The 18,138-nt window shown below is 41.9% G+C and overlaps 2 protein-coding genes across 3 annotated transcripts in view; one reads left to right on the top strand and one right to left on the bottom strand.

The window, feature by feature from the left end:
• LOC123759143 (proton-coupled folate transporter) overlaps nucleotides 1-6,179 on the bottom strand; it is a 16,448-nt gene extending 10,269 nt beyond the window's left edge. The window contains exon 1 of the mRNA XM_045744014.2: nucleotides 5,982-6,179. The gene's annotated coding sequence lies outside the window, so the exon portion shown is untranslated. The remainder of the gene's footprint in view (nucleotides 1-5,981) is intronic.
• The window catches only part of LOC123759219 (crustacyanin-A1 subunit), an 18,485-nt gene extending 347 nt beyond the window's left edge, over nucleotides 1-18,138 (top strand). The window contains exons 1-6 of one of the 2 annotated variants that reach the window (XM_045744099.2): nucleotides 8,161-8,325; nucleotides 12,494-12,617; nucleotides 13,499-13,586; nucleotides 14,508-14,624; nucleotides 16,423-16,562; nucleotides 17,133-18,138. In XM_045744099.2, coding sequence (XP_045600055.1) covers nucleotides 8,300-8,325; nucleotides 12,494-12,617; nucleotides 13,499-13,586; nucleotides 14,508-14,624; nucleotides 16,423-16,562; nucleotides 17,133-17,225 — 588 coding nt within the window. In that variant the 5' untranslated portion in view covers nucleotides 8,161-8,299 and the 3' untranslated portion in view covers nucleotides 17,226-18,138. Of the gene's footprint in view, nucleotides 1-8,160; nucleotides 8,326-12,493; nucleotides 12,618-13,498; nucleotides 13,587-14,507; nucleotides 14,625-16,422; nucleotides 16,563-17,132 lie in introns of those variants that run through there. The other variant, XM_069324901.1, reaches the window with a different exon arrangement.

Below are 18,138 nucleotides of genomic sequence, written 5' to 3'. Positions count from 1 at the left end.
TGCTAAAGAAACAGTACTGAGGAATCTGCCGACGTTGTGTACGAAACGACGCTTTGATGTGTACAAAACCTGATGTTTTGGTTACGAAACGACGCTTCGTGCTACAAAATTCATCACACTGAACTGACTGCTGTACCAACTGCTGCACCAACTGCTGTACCAACTGCTGTACCAACTGCTGTGCCAACTGCTGTGCTGCTGCTGTGAGTAGGAACAACACATGTACACAAGGGCTAGGTAAGAAGTCAGTTGCTGCTATAGTGTGCACTGTTGTGAACTTTTGCATTAAAATGCTTGTGTGCTTTGCAAAATTAAAGTAATTACAGTGAATTCTTGACTAACATATACAGTGCAGTATGTGTTTAATATTCTGAGGAACATTTAAGTGATAAGTTACATTTATTCAGTAAAAATGGCAAATATACCTCAGTTTCCTGCATTTGATCCTGACTGTGACCAGACAAACCTGTCACAGAGGTGGGTCAAATGGCTTAAAAGGTTTGAAAATTTGTTGATAGTTTCTGACATCAAAAGTGCTGAAAGAAAGCGTGCCTTTCTACTTCATTATGCAGGTGATAGAGTTTGTGACATCTTTGACACACTGAAAGACACTGGTGGTGCCAAAGATTATGACACTGCCAAAGCCAAACTAACAGAGCATTTCAAACCAAGGCAAAATACTGCAATGGAAATTATGCATTTCAGGAGAGCAAAACAACTCTCTAATGAAACTGTGGATCAATACCACACACGTCTGCAGGGTTTAGCAGCCCATTGTGAGTTTGCTGATGTTGACAAAGAAATCAAACAGCAAATAATTGAAACATGCACATCTACACGTCTCCGTCGAAGAGCTCTAGAACTTGTTGATGATGACAGTTCTCTTACCAAGATACTGGATATGGCTCGTCGAATGGAAGATGCTGCACGTGATGCTCGTGTCATGGAGTGCAGTGCTAATAACGGTTCTGCCACTGTTACTAACAGTGATGAGGTACGTAAGGTTCAGGGAGGACACCGTGATCAAAGAAGATATCATGGCAAACCTAACAGTAAATTTAGCCGAGAACTACGTCACAACTGGGGTCAAGGAACAAGGCTCAAGCAGTCACAACGACCCACATCAGAGGGTGTCAACAATAAATGTTACAATTGTGGAGGAGACTACCCACACCAAGATAATGTTTGTCCTGCTCAAGGTAAGAAGTGCTATGAGTGTGGAAAACTAGGTCATTTTGGTGCTATGTGTCGTTCCGCACTAAAGAAACCACAGTCAATGAATAAAAGCACTGTACGAGGATCAGGTCATAGGGGTCGAGGTGGTAAACACAATATTGCACCTCAAATCAAGAATGTTAACAATGTACAAGACAACATTTCATTACAACCAGTCTCAGATGACAGTGAATGTGATTATACTTATGGAGTACAAGCAATCACAGAATGGAATGATCTTCCAAACAACCCAGAGACATGTGTATACATTGCTGGTATTTGTCTCAAAGTTCTCATTGACACTGGATCAAACATTGACACCATTGCTGAGTGCCACTATGAAAAATTTAAAAAACAGTTCCCAAAGCTTGAGAACTATAATGGCAAAGCCACTGCCTATGCTTCAAAGGTAGCCTTGCCAGTGATTGGAACTTTCACTGCAGGGATTAAGTCAAAGAATGCAATGCTCATTACTACATTCCATGTTGTTAGGAATGCAAAGGAGTCTTTACTCAGTTACAAGACTTCAACCAAATTGGGGCTACTTCAGCTTTCTAATGCTGTAGCAGTGGAATCTGCAAACAATGTTGATGGTATTGTTGCTGAATTTTCTGATCGATTTAAATCCATAGGTTGTTATACTGATAGCAAAGTACATCTGCATATCAACCCAGATGTAATTCCAGTTGCCCAACCACATCGCCGACAACCATTCCATACTCGTAAGAAAGTCGATGCTGAACTGGATAGGCTGATAGAACTAGATATCATTGAACCAGTAACAGGCCCAACACCATGGGTAAGCCCAATTGTCACTACACCAAAGCCGAAGAATCCAGATGAGATACGCATTTGTGTGGACATGCGTGTTCCCAACAAGGCAATAATGCGTGAACGCCATCCTACAACGACTGTAGATGATATGATCTACCGCTTGAATGGTGCAACTGTATTCAGCAAGTTAGATTTAAACAAGGGCTATCATCAGCTTGAACTTGATGAGGAGAGTCGATTCATCACAACGTTTACGACACATCGAGGTCTGTATAGGTACAAGCGCCTGAGTTTTGGTATTAACAGTGCTGCCGAGGTATTCCAGCACATCATCAGCCAGGTATTGCAAGACATACCTAATGCTGACAACATGTCTGATGACATCATTGTTTATGGCCGTACCCAAGCTGAACACGACAAAGCTCTTCGTGCAACATTGCAACGCTTACGAGAAAAGAATTTGACGTTAAGCCGAGCAAAGTGTGAGTTCAATCAACATAAAATTGAATTCTTTGGACATGTACTTAGTGACAAAGGTCTGTCTCCAGATCCTAAGAAAGTTGCAGATATCAAGAACGCTGCACCTCCTTCAACGTCCACTGAAGTACATAGTTTTCTGGGAATGGCAAACTACTGTTCTCGCTTCATTCCAGATTTTGCTACCATTACGAAGCCTCTACGTGAGCTCCTGAAGAAAAATGCATCATGGTACTGGAGCGATATCGAGCAAAATGCATTTGATGCTGTGAAAGATGCACTAGTAGAGAATGCGACTGCTGCATACTTTGATCCATCAATGGACACTGAATTAACGGTGGATGCTAGTCCTGTTGGATTAGGTGCTGTTTTAGCCCAACACAAACCTGGTCAACCAGATTCCCGAGTAGTAATTGCCTACGCCAGCCGTTCTCTCACAGATGTTGAGCAACGATACAGTCAGACAGAGAAGGAAGCTCTTGCTCTTGTATGGGGCTGTGAACACTTCAATGTGTATCTGCTTGGTGCACCCTTCACCACGATAGTCACTGACCACAAACCGTTGGAGACCATCTTCAATAATCCAAAGTCCAAACCACCAGCTCGCATTGAGAGATGGGCTCTTCGTCTGCAACCATACAACTTTACGGTGAAATACAAGCCGGGTGCAGGCAATCCCGCTGATTACATCAGTCGACATCCTGCCAACAGTTTCACCATCACCAAGCATCAGCAAGTTGCCGAGGAATATGTACACTCTGTAACCTGTGATGCAGTCCCTAAGGCTCTTACTCTTGATGAAATCCGTACTGCAACCCTAGAGGACCCAACTCTGCAAGCAACAGTGGATGCATTGACTAAGAAAAAGTTTCCACGCATCCCACCCTCAGGAGTTGACCAAGATGCATTCAAAGCACTTGAACGCATCCAGACAGAATTAAGTGTTACGCAACAACGCGACACTGTGCTGCGAGGTACTCGTATCGTGATTCCAGCTGTTCTCCAGCAACGTGCTCTGAAGCTTGCACATCAAGGACACCAAGGTCTTGTTAGGACGAAACAGCTGCTACGAGAAAAGGTGTGGTTTCCTGGCATTGATCGTCAAGCAAAGGATATGCATGATGCCTGTGTCCCTTGCCAAGCTGCAGTGGATACTTCAAGACCAACACCTCTACAACCTTCACCACTACCTGCTGCACCATGGACGGAAGTATCGATGGACTTCTGCGGACCGCTACCAACTGGAGAGTACTTGATGGTAGTCATTGATGATCACTCACGTTATCCAGAAGTAGAAATCATCACTTCCACGTCTGCAAAGGCCGTCATCCCGAAACTCGACAAGATCTTTTCAAACTTTGGCATTCCTGAAGTTGTCAAGACAGACAATGGACCGCCATTCAATGGACAAGACTTTGTCAACTTTGCTGAGCATATTGGATTCAAACACCGCCGTGTGATGCCACTACATCCTCAAGCAAATGGAGAAGTTGAGAGATTCATGCAACCTCTCATGAAAGCGGTACGCTGTGCTCATGCCGAAGGACGATCCTGGAAACAAGCTATGTATGCTTTTCTCAGGAACTACCGTGCAACACCACATGGAACACTGGGCAAGTCGCCTGGCGAACTTTTATTTGGACGTCCTATGAGAATCGCACTACCCGTCATGCCAGCCGAGGTAACGGATAAACGTCTCGCTCAGAAGGATGCACTAGCCAAGGGCAAAATGAAAATTGCTCATGATCAACGTGCAAAGGAACAGTTCATAAAGGTTGGTGACACTGTTCTCGTTAAAAAGAAAAAAGAGGGAAAGTTAGATATGCCGTATGATACAAAACCATATAAAGTGATTAGTGTAAAAGGAACTATGGTAACAGCTAGTAATAGAGATCATAGTATAACACGTAATATGGCTTATTTCAAAGTGATTCCAACTAGTGTAGAAAATGATGAAGTGCAAAGTCGTGCAAAAGAAAAAGAAAAAAATAGTTATAACCCGACAAACAATTCATCAAGGGATGTTATTGCATTTAAGGACTCTCGTCCTAAACGTCATGTTAAACGCCCTACACGATTTGATGATTAATTGTGTTCCTATGTAATGCAAAATATTTACTTGTCATGCTGAACTAAATTTAATATTGTTTGAATAATGCAGATATCTCATTCAATATTTTGTAACTTTGTATTACAGTTTCTTTCATGTTTGTTTAACATTGCATATGTATTTTTAACATTGAAATCCTTTGTGGAAAAGATTAAGTTGTTTAAATTCTTTGTGTGCTTAATTAATGTTAAATGTATGCAGTATCTCTTGATATGGTAATAACTTACTTTGTGTCAATAACTTTGCTTTGTGCTACAAGCATGGTAGACATCCTGTATTCATTCTTTTTAAAGAAAAGGAGGGATGTCATGTTCACAGAAAATGGTACCATCCGTTTTCTATGTGCGGCGGCTGGGACGCCAGAGAGAGAGAGGAGGTAAACAAGAGAGCATACAGGACGCCCGCCAAGCTTGGTAGCTACTAGTCATGTAATCATATTAAGTATTAAAGTCAGTAACCAAGTCATGACTTTACATCAACCCTACAACCAAGACTTCCTCAGTAACACACAAACACCACAGTAACCTCCTCCTTATATGATCTTCATGACGTGCAGCGAGGCGTTGCTCCATTATTACTAACACGTCTGAAGAAGAGGACTAGAGAATTAAAACTCTCAATAATGGAGAGAAACACTTCAAGCTGTCTTTGCCACATGTGATCACGTCACCCACATATCTGTACCTAGTCGTGTCGCCAGGTTTGATCTGTGATGTGAAAGGACACATGTCTTGAAGTACTCCATATATAAGCTAGATAACGCTGGTGATAGCGAACTACACCCATACTGCAACTATATTTTTGACGCTATGAATTGTTTTGAAACTAATTTCGACCGTCAGAAAGATGTTTTCAGTATGGGTGGATCAAAATAATTATGCCCATGGGTACTGAAGCCATTTTTCAGAGCCTGAAGCATAACTCTATGAAAAAAAGAACACTGCCAGACGTCTCAATGAGAGCTGTGATTGAGCCGGCTAACATAAGAGATCAACGGAGTAAGTCAAGATGAAGGTTAATGATTTCTTCACAGAGTGTGAGTCGTGTCTGCGAGGCGCTGTTGTATACATTTACACGGGGCGTTCCTGTAAGTATTCAGAAAAGTGTGAATACTGTATTCTGACTAGACCGCAGACCATTAATACTTACCGAGAAATGTTGCGTCTCTTAATGACGACCCTATGAAGGTACCAGATGCAAAATTCCGTACACTAAAACTAGTGGAAATGCAAATTAGTAACAATCTAATCTCAGACTTCTAGCCTATGCTAACCTACCCAAACCTCTTTGGTCAGGTTAGGATACGTTAGGTCGATTTAGGTTAGCTTAGAGTAAGATGGAATAGGTTAGGTTAGGTTAAGTTTGATTAAAAAAAAAAGTAGCGATGGCGTAGACGGGTACATACTTTTTCTCAGGTCTTAGACCCCACTCCGACCAGCAGCGCTTGGAGAGCGGCTGTCCTCAGGGCCCCGTCACCGTCACCGTCACAGTCACTGTCACTGTCACTCAGCAGGCAGAATACATTGTCAGTGCGGCTCCCGAAGCACAGGACACTCACTCTCACTCGGCAGACAGGAGGCACTGTCAGTGTCTCGAGGCACTCGCCGCCGGCGGCGTCGTATCGCGGCTTATCTAAATGTTCCGGGCGAGTGGGTCCCATCGCCATCTTGAAGGTGAACCGCCCAGTTTTTCTATAATTAAGTTTGGCCGTCTGTGGGTCACGTGACGCAGTATAAGTAGCATACTTTTTTTTTTTAGAATGCATATAGTACATACTAATTGTATTATTATTAGTAATTGTATTATTAATATTATTAACAACCTGAGCGCAACTATGGACTTGCGCTCTGGTTGTCAAGGCAAAAGTGTCTTTTCAGGGGCTCAAAGTCTGGGTAGGTCGATATGGAGGAGAAGCTGTTACCCATGCAGCAGGTTCCCCCTCTCCACACACACGCGTGTGTGTGTGTATTCACCTAGTTATGCTAGCGGGGGTTGAGCTCTGCTCTTTCAGCCCGCCTCTCAACTGTCAATCAACTGTTTCTGCTACTACTTTTTTTTCCCCACACCACACACATACACCCCAGGAAGCAGCCCATGACAGCTGACTAACTCCCAGGTACCTATTTACTGCTAGGTAACAGGAGTATCAGGGTGAAAGAAACTCTGCCCATCGTTTCTCGCCGGCGCCCGGGATCGAACCCGGGACCACCCGGCTCCCTTGAGTGGGAGAGTGTGTGTGTGTGTGTAATACACATGTGTGTGTCAGGGGCCAGTGGCTGAACGGACAGCACGCTGCACACGTGATCCTGTGGTCCCGGGTTCGATTCCGGGCGCCGGCGAGAAACAGTGGGCAGTTTCTTTCACCCTGATGCCCCTGTTACCTAGCAGTAAATAGGTACCTGGGAGTTAGTCAGCTGTTACGGGCTGCTTCCTGGTGTGTGTGTGGTGTGGGGAAAAAAATAGTAGTTAGTAACAATTGAGTGACAGTTGAGAGGCGAGCCGAAAGAGCAGAGCTCCAGCCCCCGCAAGCACAACTAGGTGAATACACACACACACAGCTGGGTACGTCAGGTGGACGCACACACCCGGCTGGTCTCGTCAGACGGACGCAGACACCCGGCTGGCCACGTCAGGCAGACGTACACAGCGAGCGTGTGGCCCATCTCACCCACATTACGACTGGAGAGGTCCAGTTTCGCCTTTCTAGATCAGGTTTAGACTTCCAGGAATCCTCAACTTAGCGCGCCGCTCCCTGGAAGCGGCCAGCCTTGATCCCTCGGCCACACACACACGCTCCCTTCAGTATCTTTATGTGTATTTTTTCAGTTATATCAATATAATCCTTGATATATTTTATATTTATTTATTTATTTTTATGTATTTATTTTTTATATATATACAGAAGGTACATTTTGTTTATGAGACTTTATAGCACTGATGTTTTGTGTTTACGTTCTTGTAAAGTCACTAATACGCATTGCATTTCGGGCGGGAATGATATGATGCTTATTGATTTCTATATTAACATTAGGTAACTTGTTTGTTTACCTCTGTGTTTACCTGTTTTATTTGTAGTAATTTACTGGTAGTAGTGGTAGCATTATAGTAGTAGTGAAGGTGAAGGACGCTTAAACATAATATATTGGGTCTTTTCTTCACCTTCATTCAAGCTTTACGACATTGTAGTATGTTTGTCAACAGTTAGAGTTGTTACCACAAGGTACTATTATTTACAGTAAGTATTTGTGGTAATAATTGTATATATGGTATAATAATTGTAGTAATAGTTGTAATAACTATTATTAGCTAATAATAGTTAATGATATTATTAATAATAATAATAATAAAATATTAGTAGAAATTGTAGTAGTGCTAATAAAAGCAGTGGTACCGAAAGATATTAGTAGAGATCTCTACTAACAAGAGATATAAAACAATAATACTGAGACATACTGTAGCCTCATGTGAATGATAAAATGAAAATGACATGAATAATATCTGAATATTTTATCGATATAACATTTCAGTAATCGTATAAAAATTATACGATTACTGAAATAAAAATCCTGCAAAATAATACTAGATGTTCATGTTCTGTGATTTAAAATATAAAAAAATCGGCACCTGTGTCTCGTATCACTTTCATTGGCTCCATGAATTCTCGAGCGTCAATGTGTGTGTGGTGCCGGTTGGGTGAGGACGTGGCTGCTCCGAGTGTCGACCATGGTCTCCGCCTCTATACCTTCTTGGTGAGTTTTTCATATTGTAACTAATCGTCATTTACCAAATCTCAATTACCGTTAGCTGGTCCAGGATTCCCGAAAGCACTTACGCAAGCACAACGAACGTGTACATCTTTCCTCAATCTTTTACGGCTTTGGTTACATTTATTAAACAGTTTACAAGCATGAAAACTTCCCATTCAACTGTTGTTATTGTTATAAACAGCCTCCTGGTGCTTCGGAACTCATTAACTGTTTAATAATTGGAAACAAAGCCGCCAAAGACTGAGAAAAGAGGTACAGGTTCGTAAGTGCTTTCGTGAATCTGGCCCCAGGTACTTAAATGTCTCGTTCATAGCTCGTTTTCGAACTCCTAAACCTTGTATATATCGGCAGATTTAACTGCGCTAGAGTTTAGTCAAGGTTAGATTTTGTTAGCTTTAAAATCCGTTGGCGAACAATTTTATTATCTGAATTTGCATGAAGGCCTGCTCTCTCGAATATAGATCGTATTTTGACGTAAAAGTCCCCCCAATGTCAAAATACGATGTATTATGAAACATAGATGCTCGCTAAATTGACAGGCTGTTCCGTTTTCTATGCGTAGGCCCTGTCAGGTTAGGTTCGGGCAATTTAGTCCATTATTTCTCGTGACAATGTGATAACTCGAGAGGACGGGCTTCATCTTTAGTGGCTTCCATGAGGCACAACAAGCCGGTGGCTTATTAACCAAAATCTGTTATTACTGTGTCATTAATCTCTCAGTAACGTTTAATCATAAGTGGGTTGTATAACAATATTTAATTTAACATAGCCTACTCTCATGTAAGATATAACCGCAACCTACACGTAAGATATAGCCATATAACCAACACTAACGTAAGATAAAGCCACATAACTTACAATGGTGCAAGATATAGCCACATAGCCTACTCATAGCAAAATTCAGCCGCAGACTGCAAAATAGAGTCATATAGCCTACACTGATATACGATATAAGCTCATAGTCTACATTGATGAAAGATAAGTAATGTAGCTTACACTAATACGACCTGATCATAGTAAAGGTCTTCATATCAAAGATTATTACGTTCTTGATAAGCCCCGATTACGAAGGAGGTCCAGGACGCACCGACGTTGCGGTCCGTCCTGGACCATTATCAAGCCGTGTAATATTTTTTTTTCTTTGGCGGGATATTCCTGCGCCGCCCTAAGCCTCTGACTGGCCCACTAAAAGCCGTGTAATGGTCACAATGGTTTGTAGTGTCACTTAAAATGGTGTGTGAGGCTGTGAATCTCTGACGATACAGTTCTAGCTGAGTTCATCCTCAAAGGAATTCCAGGGTGAAATTTCTTTGTGTAATAATACCGTTTAATCTTTCAGACCCGGTTCCTTACGTCAGGCAAAAAAAAAGGTGTTTTGATGAGTCATTTTCCTCTACGCTTGTGTGTTTTGTTTTGTTTTAATCGGCGAAAGTGGAGGCTAAATAGACAAAGGTCATTGCGTCTGACTTTAAACTTGGACATTTAGACATATTATGCAGTTCATGTCAGTCTTCAACTCAAGACCTTTCGTTGACAGTTGACTGTGTTTGCCTCAATACTGTCCCTTACCCAATCCTCCTGAGAGCCTCGGCAGGTTTTGAAACGCTCACTTCTACTCAGTCTACTAACCTTTGGGACTGAACGGTAGAGTGACGGTCTCGCTTATTGCAGGTCGGCGTTCAATCCCCGACCGTCCAAGTGGTTGGGCACCATTCCATCCCTCCGTCCCATCCCAAATCCTTATCCTCATTCCTTCAAAATGTTATTTAGTCGTAATGACTTAGCACTTTTTTTTTATAATTATCATACCTTTTACTCAAGCTCATATTATTTTTCACAGCTTCGTGCTTTTTTCCACAGCAAAGATTCGTGATAGAATCTTAGATGTAACCCTTTCGGTCATATTCAATAACACATATTTATCTATATATGTACAAAAAGGTGGTTTAAATGTTCTTTGTTCCTACACACCGTCACTCTTACCCTGGATTACTGCTACTGAAATTAAAGTAATCTTTCAGTGAGCAGACGCACTGAAGTCACTGACATCATGAAAAGGAACCGTTTCTCAGCCCAGCTCCCAGCAGGGTTTAGTTCGATATTTATTTTCGATAATCCTGGAAATTCTGTTTACAACACAGGCAAGATCACGACGCGTCCCGCAGAGACAGACATTATTGTGTCTTTCGTGACGGTGAGGCACAATAACATGGGTGAAGATATGATGACCAAAACAAACATCAGAAGATGGAGAAACGACGACGTTTCGGTCCGTCCTGGACCATTGTCAAGTCGTAAGTCTTGATAATGGTCCAGGACGGACTGAAAAGTCGTCGTTCATCCATCTTATGATGTGTAGTCTAGTTACCAATGTGTCTGTGTCTTCGCTAACACCTATACACATTAAATATATCAACACAGTGTTTCATCATCATCGCCTGTGTTTTCTCAGCAGCAAATGCATCCTTTCATCATCTAACCAAGGCAGACATTTATGCTTGTTTTTTGTTTTTGGTTTTATTGAACCTCATAACAGTTGGCATTTCCTATCTTGTATGTGTAAAGGTTAGAGTGCTATCACCGGCAAAGGTCTTGTCCTTGAGGGACGAGGCTATTATAGCAGACATTCATAAAAACTGGCCAAGCACACTACTATACTGGCTTGCATGGCTTTCATTCTCTGCTCCATAAGGACTACTCTTAATAGTTCTTGAAAGTGGTCCTTTAATAGCTCTAGAACAGAGTCCGAGATACTTATTGATTGAAACTTGACCGTGTAATCAGTGTTGCCATTCAAGGTCCAAGACACCTACCTGTAAGGCCCATTGCAACATCACTTGTGTTTCAATGTCTGTTGTCAGAGAGTTGAGAGGTTCAGGAAGAGATCAGTAGCAGAACTACGTTTCCTGAAAACTATATTGACAGTCATTTGTTGTAAGAATATTATTTCATTAATTTTGACATTAATTGACAACAATAACACTTGCTGTAGTTGCTGACCAATGGCCGGTTCTTCCTTTTGTGGAAAATTCTGACTTGTTCCATAAAGAAAACCACTTTTTGTTATCTAGGCAGATGCCTGTCTGTACTGCTGAGGGTGTGCAAATTTTTATAACTTCATGGTATGATTAGTTTATATTAGTTCTACTTCTTATTGCCTTCTCATCATCCTAATTTTGATATAAATTGAGCAAACATTATATAAATTGAGTTTGACATTAGGTCTTACCGACCTAATGTCAAACCAAATTTTGTTTCTGCAATATGTATCACCTTTCATAATGTCATCTAAATGTCACTCACTTTATACCAGATATGTAAGTTAGATTTAGATTCCTCTCCGCCTGTATATTCCCGCCAGTATTATAATAAGTTGTTTGGAATAAAGTTTGATTCTTATTCTGATAATGACAGTGTCTATGTGGTATGTTGTTATTGTGAGACTGATATAATTAATGAACTGTAATTTTGATGGAAACTTTGTAATTAGAAGTAATCAACCATTTATGAATATGGTTTTTGATCCGATTTCATTGTACTCTGGCCTGGCCTATACTTCCGGGGAGACCCGCGCATCGTTATTTTAATAACAGACGAACAAGTGTTCTCCAAATCTGAGCTGCGCAAATTCTGCCGCCAATGTAAACAGTTATTGCGAAGTAATGTAAAAGTGAAGAAATTATCGAGGTTAAGTGAAGAAACAGGCTGACACACTTGTGGCGGGACTTGAGTAGCCTCATGTCCTCACGCCGCCCGCTGCTGCTGCTGTTGCTGTGCTTGCCTATGTGCAACATATACCAACGCGTATACACATTTATGTCTGTATGGGACACTTACACACATGTATTTGCATGTGGTACACACGTACACACATGTATCTGTGTATGGTACATCGGCACACGCGTACCCACATGCCTACTGTGGGTCTACCTATTTCCTACGTTATTGTCCGGTACATATGCTAGGCTGGCGTTTGCCTCTCCGACGCCCTAGGTGGACGAAATAGTATTCCCATGCTAATGTGATTTGTCATTTATATATGATTTGTACCATATGGACAGAATGCTACTTCTGAATAATTTTGTTGTCATTAGAACCGTGATCACCATGCAGACGCCAGCCCCAATTATGTGTAATCTCGCTCCCCCAGGCATGTGCTGCTGCTGCTGGTGGTGTGGACGACACACGCCTCCCAGGCCGCCGAGTCTCCTCACTTCCTGCTGAAAGGGCAGTGCCCTGTAGTGACGCTGGCCGAGGGCTTCAACATGCAGCAGGTGAGTGTCCCCGTGGTATAGGTGGCAATGTTTTGTATTTCAGTATGTCATTGTTGAAGGCATTTGCTTGATTATTGACGTCTCATGGCAGGCAAGGCATTCCATTTAGTTACGATTAGCTCTCAGATGAGGGTTGGCTAGTTCGCATAGCCAGGATGTGCGAGTTTATTGTTTTCTTAATGTATTGGGATTTCCAGTGTAGAGAAGACAACTTGGTGGTCTGATGATCAAGCATTGTTCCTGCAGGCACGTAGTGTAATTATTTCAGGAAGAGCCTGAAACATGAGTAGGAAAGGTCATAACTAATTTCCCTTAGAAAATTGCTAGGCTTTTCTCAGAGTCTCTCCGTGTGAGATACTGTTTGAGATCTCTCGTAAACATAATGTGCTTACAGGTATGCTGCATTATGAGGGGAGTTCAGAGTGTCCTTCAGGAAGCTGATTGGGTCAGCTCAATGTCAGTGAGGTCTGTACAGTACGTACAGCAGAAAGGAACGTCTGGGAATTATGCATAGTTAAAATAATATGATCACCAGGTGATCAAGGAGGACAACATCAATTGAATGATCATGTACAGACATGACCATTCCCCTTCTAGTCAATATATATCATACTTTGTTAGGTATCACTTTATATTATGGTATTCTTTATCTTAGATACTATTTATCATACTCAGTATACTTTAAGAATGGCACACGTTTTGAAGGAATCACATGTTGCCCATTATTGTGTTCCAATTTTATAAAGACCATCCGGGTGCCTGCTAGAAAACGCGAGTTTAGCAGACACAGCTAACTCCCATTTTATTCCAGTTTACTTAAAGATTGACTGTCCTGTTCCTAACCCAACCTAAAATGTGCTAATCTTGATCCCATTCGGCAGTTTAAAGGGACGTGGTACAGGATTGGCGGACTGCCCAACGTCGAGGAGCGCTCCGTTAACTGCACTGTATATAACTACGTCACTACAGGTGAGGCTCCTGTCCGTTCTTCTGATCTCCTGCTTTATTCTGATCTCGCTTACTTCAAACTATCCACTCGGAAAATCGTTCACGCAATATGTTGTTAGACACTTCTTGTTCATTTTCGACTTGCAATTTTTAAGCGTGCCCGTGACTAGTCAATGCATAGCAGCGTGATTTGCAGCGGTTTAGCCTCATGCCCAGATACCGAATGTAAGATAGGGATAGATTAGCGAGTAGTATAACGTGAGGGGAACAGATTAGGGAATTTAATATCTGATTTCATAGAGTATACCGACAGTTTTTGAGACTTGTTTGGCTATGTGTTGTATGTGGGTGCTGAAGTTTAGTCTCTTGTCTATGTATAGGCCAAGGGACTTTCCATTAATTTTAATGTTAAGGTTAACATAGTTTACCTAAAGGTGAATTTGGTTTGTTGGTTTACTTCCAAATAACATGTGGTGGATCTTTACTATGTTTAGTGTGATTTTATTGGTTGAAATCCATTCGTGGACTTTTTATTTAATTCGTTATTTACAGCATTACTTTGCGTGGAGTTTGAATAGATAAAAGTAGTATCGTCAGCAAATAGTATGGGCTTAAGGACATTAAAGACATTTAGCACATTATTGATGTATATAAGAAATATCAATTAAACAGTTCAAGGGCATCCAAACTGCCCAGTCAAATGATTTTATTGCTATAAGGAGCCTCGTGGTGCTTCGCAGCTCAAACTCTAGTGAATGTAAACAAAGCCGCCAAAATATTTAGAAAAGATGTACATGTTCGTAAACAGAACCCCAGCAGTAACGTAACCCCAGCAGTTACGTAACCCCAGCAGTAACGTAGCCCCAGCATAGTGCTAGTAATAACAACACAATATAATATAATATGTTGAGCCGAGTAATGAGTAGTGTTCGTGTGTTACAGACGCGGGCTACATCGTGAACTCCAGTGGACTAGACAGGGCAGGGAAGCCCGTGAAGCAGAACATCACCCTCCTCGCAGACACTCCTGGCATGGCCAAGTTCTCCACCAGAGTTAGAAGTAAGGCTGCCACAGAATTATACGTTTGGTAGACACACACACACACACACACACACACACACACACACACACACACACACACACACACACACACACATACAGAGAGAGAGAGAGAGAGAGAGAGAGAGAGAGAGAGAGAGAGAGAGAGAGAGAGAGAGAGAGAGAGAGAGAGAGAGAGAGAGAGAGAGAGAAGAAGAGAGAGAGAGAAGAAGAGAGAGAGAGAAGAAGAGAGAGAGAGAGAGAGAGAGAGAGAGAGAGAGAGAGAGAGAGAGAGAGAGAGAGAGAGAGAGAGAGAGAGAGAGAGAAGAAGAGAGAGAGAGAGAAGAAGAGAGAGAGAGAAGAAGAGAGAGAGAGAGAGAGAGAGAGAGAGAGAGAGAGAGAGAGAGAGAGAGAGAGAGAGAGAGAGAGAGAGAGAGAGAGAGAGAGACGTATACCCAGGAGATGGTATCGCATAGAACCTGTCCTGAAGCCCACATATAAAGGATAACCTCAGTGGCATATTCGAGGCTGACTAACATCAGAACTGCCATTAGATGTTTTTTGCAAAAAATTATTTAGAACCTTGTGCACAACATATGAAATATGCGGTTCCAACATGTAGTCCATATCTTGTCAAGCACAAGACGAAGTTGGAGAAGGTTCAAAGGTATGCCACTAGACTAGTTCCAGAACTGCGCGGTATATGATTTACGCAACCCGTTCTCGCAAATTCGTATAGTCAATATTGACTTATTAACTACGTGCATAGGTGATATACTAAACATAATAGATACCCTTAAAAAGCTTCATAGAAAACACCGACCTTACCTAACCTTGTTAGTATGTTAAGATAAGCATCTTATTGCTTCGTAATTACAATTATTACTTAACCTATACCTATAATAGGTTAAGTAACAATTGTAATTACGAAGCTATAAGATGCTTATCTTAAGATACTAACAAGGTTAGGTAAGGTCGGTGTTTTCTATGAAGATTTTTAAGGGTATCTATGATGTTTAGTATGTCACCTATGCACTTATTTAATAAGTCGATATTGACTTTAATCACGAGGAAAGGAGGCATGAATTGCACCTCACGTCGCTGGAAGACAGAAGAGTTAGGGGAGACATTATCGCCACATACAAAATACTCGGGGAATTTAAAGGGGAGATAAAGACATTATTATTTAAGGGGACACAAGTGGAAACTGAGTACTCAAATGAGCCACAGAGATATAACAACAAATGTTTTCAGTGTCAAAGTAGTTAACAAATGGAATGCACTAGACAGTGATGTGGTGAAGGCAGACCTCCATACACAGTTTCAAATCTAGATACGAAAGAGCCAAACAGGCTCAGGAACCTGTACACCAGTTGATTGAGAGTTGAAAACCGGGACCAAAGAGCCGAAGCTCAACCCCGTCAAGCACAATTAGACGAGTACAATTAAGGTGAGTACCTACCACCCTTACACCACTATCACCTACCACCCTGACACCACTATCACCTACCACCCTGACACCACTATCACCTACCACCCTGACACCACTATCACCTACCACCCTGACACCACTATCACCTACCACCCTGACACCACTATCACCTACCACCCTGACACCACTATCACCTACCACCCTGACACCACTATCACCTACCACCCTGACACCACTATCATCTACCACCCTGACACCACTATCATCTACCACCCTGACACCACTATCACCTACCACCCTGACACCACTATCACCTACCACCCTGATACCACTATCACCTACCACCCTGACACCACTATCACCTACCTAACCTGCCTGGTGTTGCAGCCTTCGACGCGGAGATGGTGGTCCTGAACACTGACTACACCACCTACTGCTGCCTCTTCACCTGCTACAACTTCCAAGGCAGTCACAAGGCCATCTTCGCCTGGATCCTCTCAAGAACGTCCACACTAAAGAAACAAGAGGTAAGCGCTCACAATTAATTTAGATCCATATTTTGTATATTATTTGAAGAAATACAAGTGAAGACTGCAACTCCAGCACTCCAGCACCACACACACACACACACACACACACACACACACACACACACACACACACACACACACACACACACACACACACACACACACACACACACACACACAGGGTCCCACAAGGCTCTGTCCTGGAACCACTGCTGTCCCTAACGTATATGAACGACCTACCCGACGGAGTAAGTTTGATGTGTCGATGTTTCTAGCTGATACAAAGTTGATAAGGAACGATAAGACAGATGAGAACTGCAGAAAGTTACAGGAGGACCTTGATAAACTCCAGAAAAGGTCAAACGGACGGTTGCTGGAATTCAAGCCCTACAAGTGTACGGTAATAGATATGCGGAAGGGAGAGAAGAGACCAGAAGGCACCTGCATCATAAGGGAAAGGCAGCTACAGGAATCAGAGAGAGGATCTGGGAGTGGATATCATCCCGACACTAATACCAGAGGTACACATAAATTTCGTTCTTTTCTAAGTTCTAGCATCTCTTGCAGATCGCCAACTGCCAGAAGGAACTGGAGAGAGTTGGCGTGCCACTGGAGAAGCTGAGAGGGACTTACCAGGGGGCGGACTGTAACCACCAGTAACGTCCAATTTAACGTCCAACTTTCAACAAGACCAACCTGTCAACACCAGCCTTGTGACCTTCAACGCCTTCCAAATATATTGTACATAAATACTACCAGGCTGAGACGTAGTGTTGTGTGTGTGTGTGTGTGTGTGTGTGCGCGTGTGTGTGTGTGTGTGTGTGTGTGTGTGTGTGTGTGTGTGTGTGTGTGTGTGTGTGTGTGTGTGTGTGTGTGTGTGTGTGTGTGTGTGTGTGTACTCACCTAGTTGTGCTTGCGGAGGGTTGAGCTTTGGCTCATTGGTCCCGCCTCTCAAATGCCAACCAACTGGTATACAGATTCTGGAGCGTAATTGAGCTCTATCAAATCTACATTTGAAACAGTGTATGGAGTCAGCCTCCACCACATCACTGCCTAATGCATTCCATCTGTGTGTATGTGTGTGGGCCAAAAAAATAAATTGTCCTTAGTTCTATAGAACGTCGGTTTATGTAACATCCTTTAGGATAAATTGTAGACATAATTTAGAAACAAGACCTAAATTGTAAATTGTAGACCTAATTTAATATCTATGGTGGTTTCATTAAGGCAACATCTCTGTTCGCCTTTCATCTAAAAATTAAATTATATTAGATAAAATTAAAATTAAATTATATTAATTATTATAATATAAATTCTAGGAGGAAATATACCAAATTACTAATTGAGAAGTAAAGATTTAAAATACCATTATCCCTAATTGAAAAGAATAACTTAATGATACAATTAATTATTAATTAATACCTGAATACAAGTCAGGGGGTCCCTGAATTTCCTTGATGCAAGCCTCAGTACCTGCAATGTACAGGAGCTTGAACATTTATATGCAAAACGGATCATGCCTTCATAATTAAATATATCAAGTTTAATAAAGTTTAGGTCTTGCCTAAAAATA

The sequence above is a fragment of the Procambarus clarkii genome, chromosome 15 (assembly GCF_040958095.1).
Source record: "Procambarus clarkii isolate CNS0578487 chromosome 15, FALCON_Pclarkii_2.0, whole genome shotgun sequence".
In the NCBI taxonomy this organism is placed as follows: Eukaryota; Metazoa; Arthropoda; class Malacostraca; order Decapoda; family Cambaridae; genus Procambarus; species Procambarus clarkii.
This window is presented reverse-complemented; position numbering and strand designations above follow the sequence as displayed.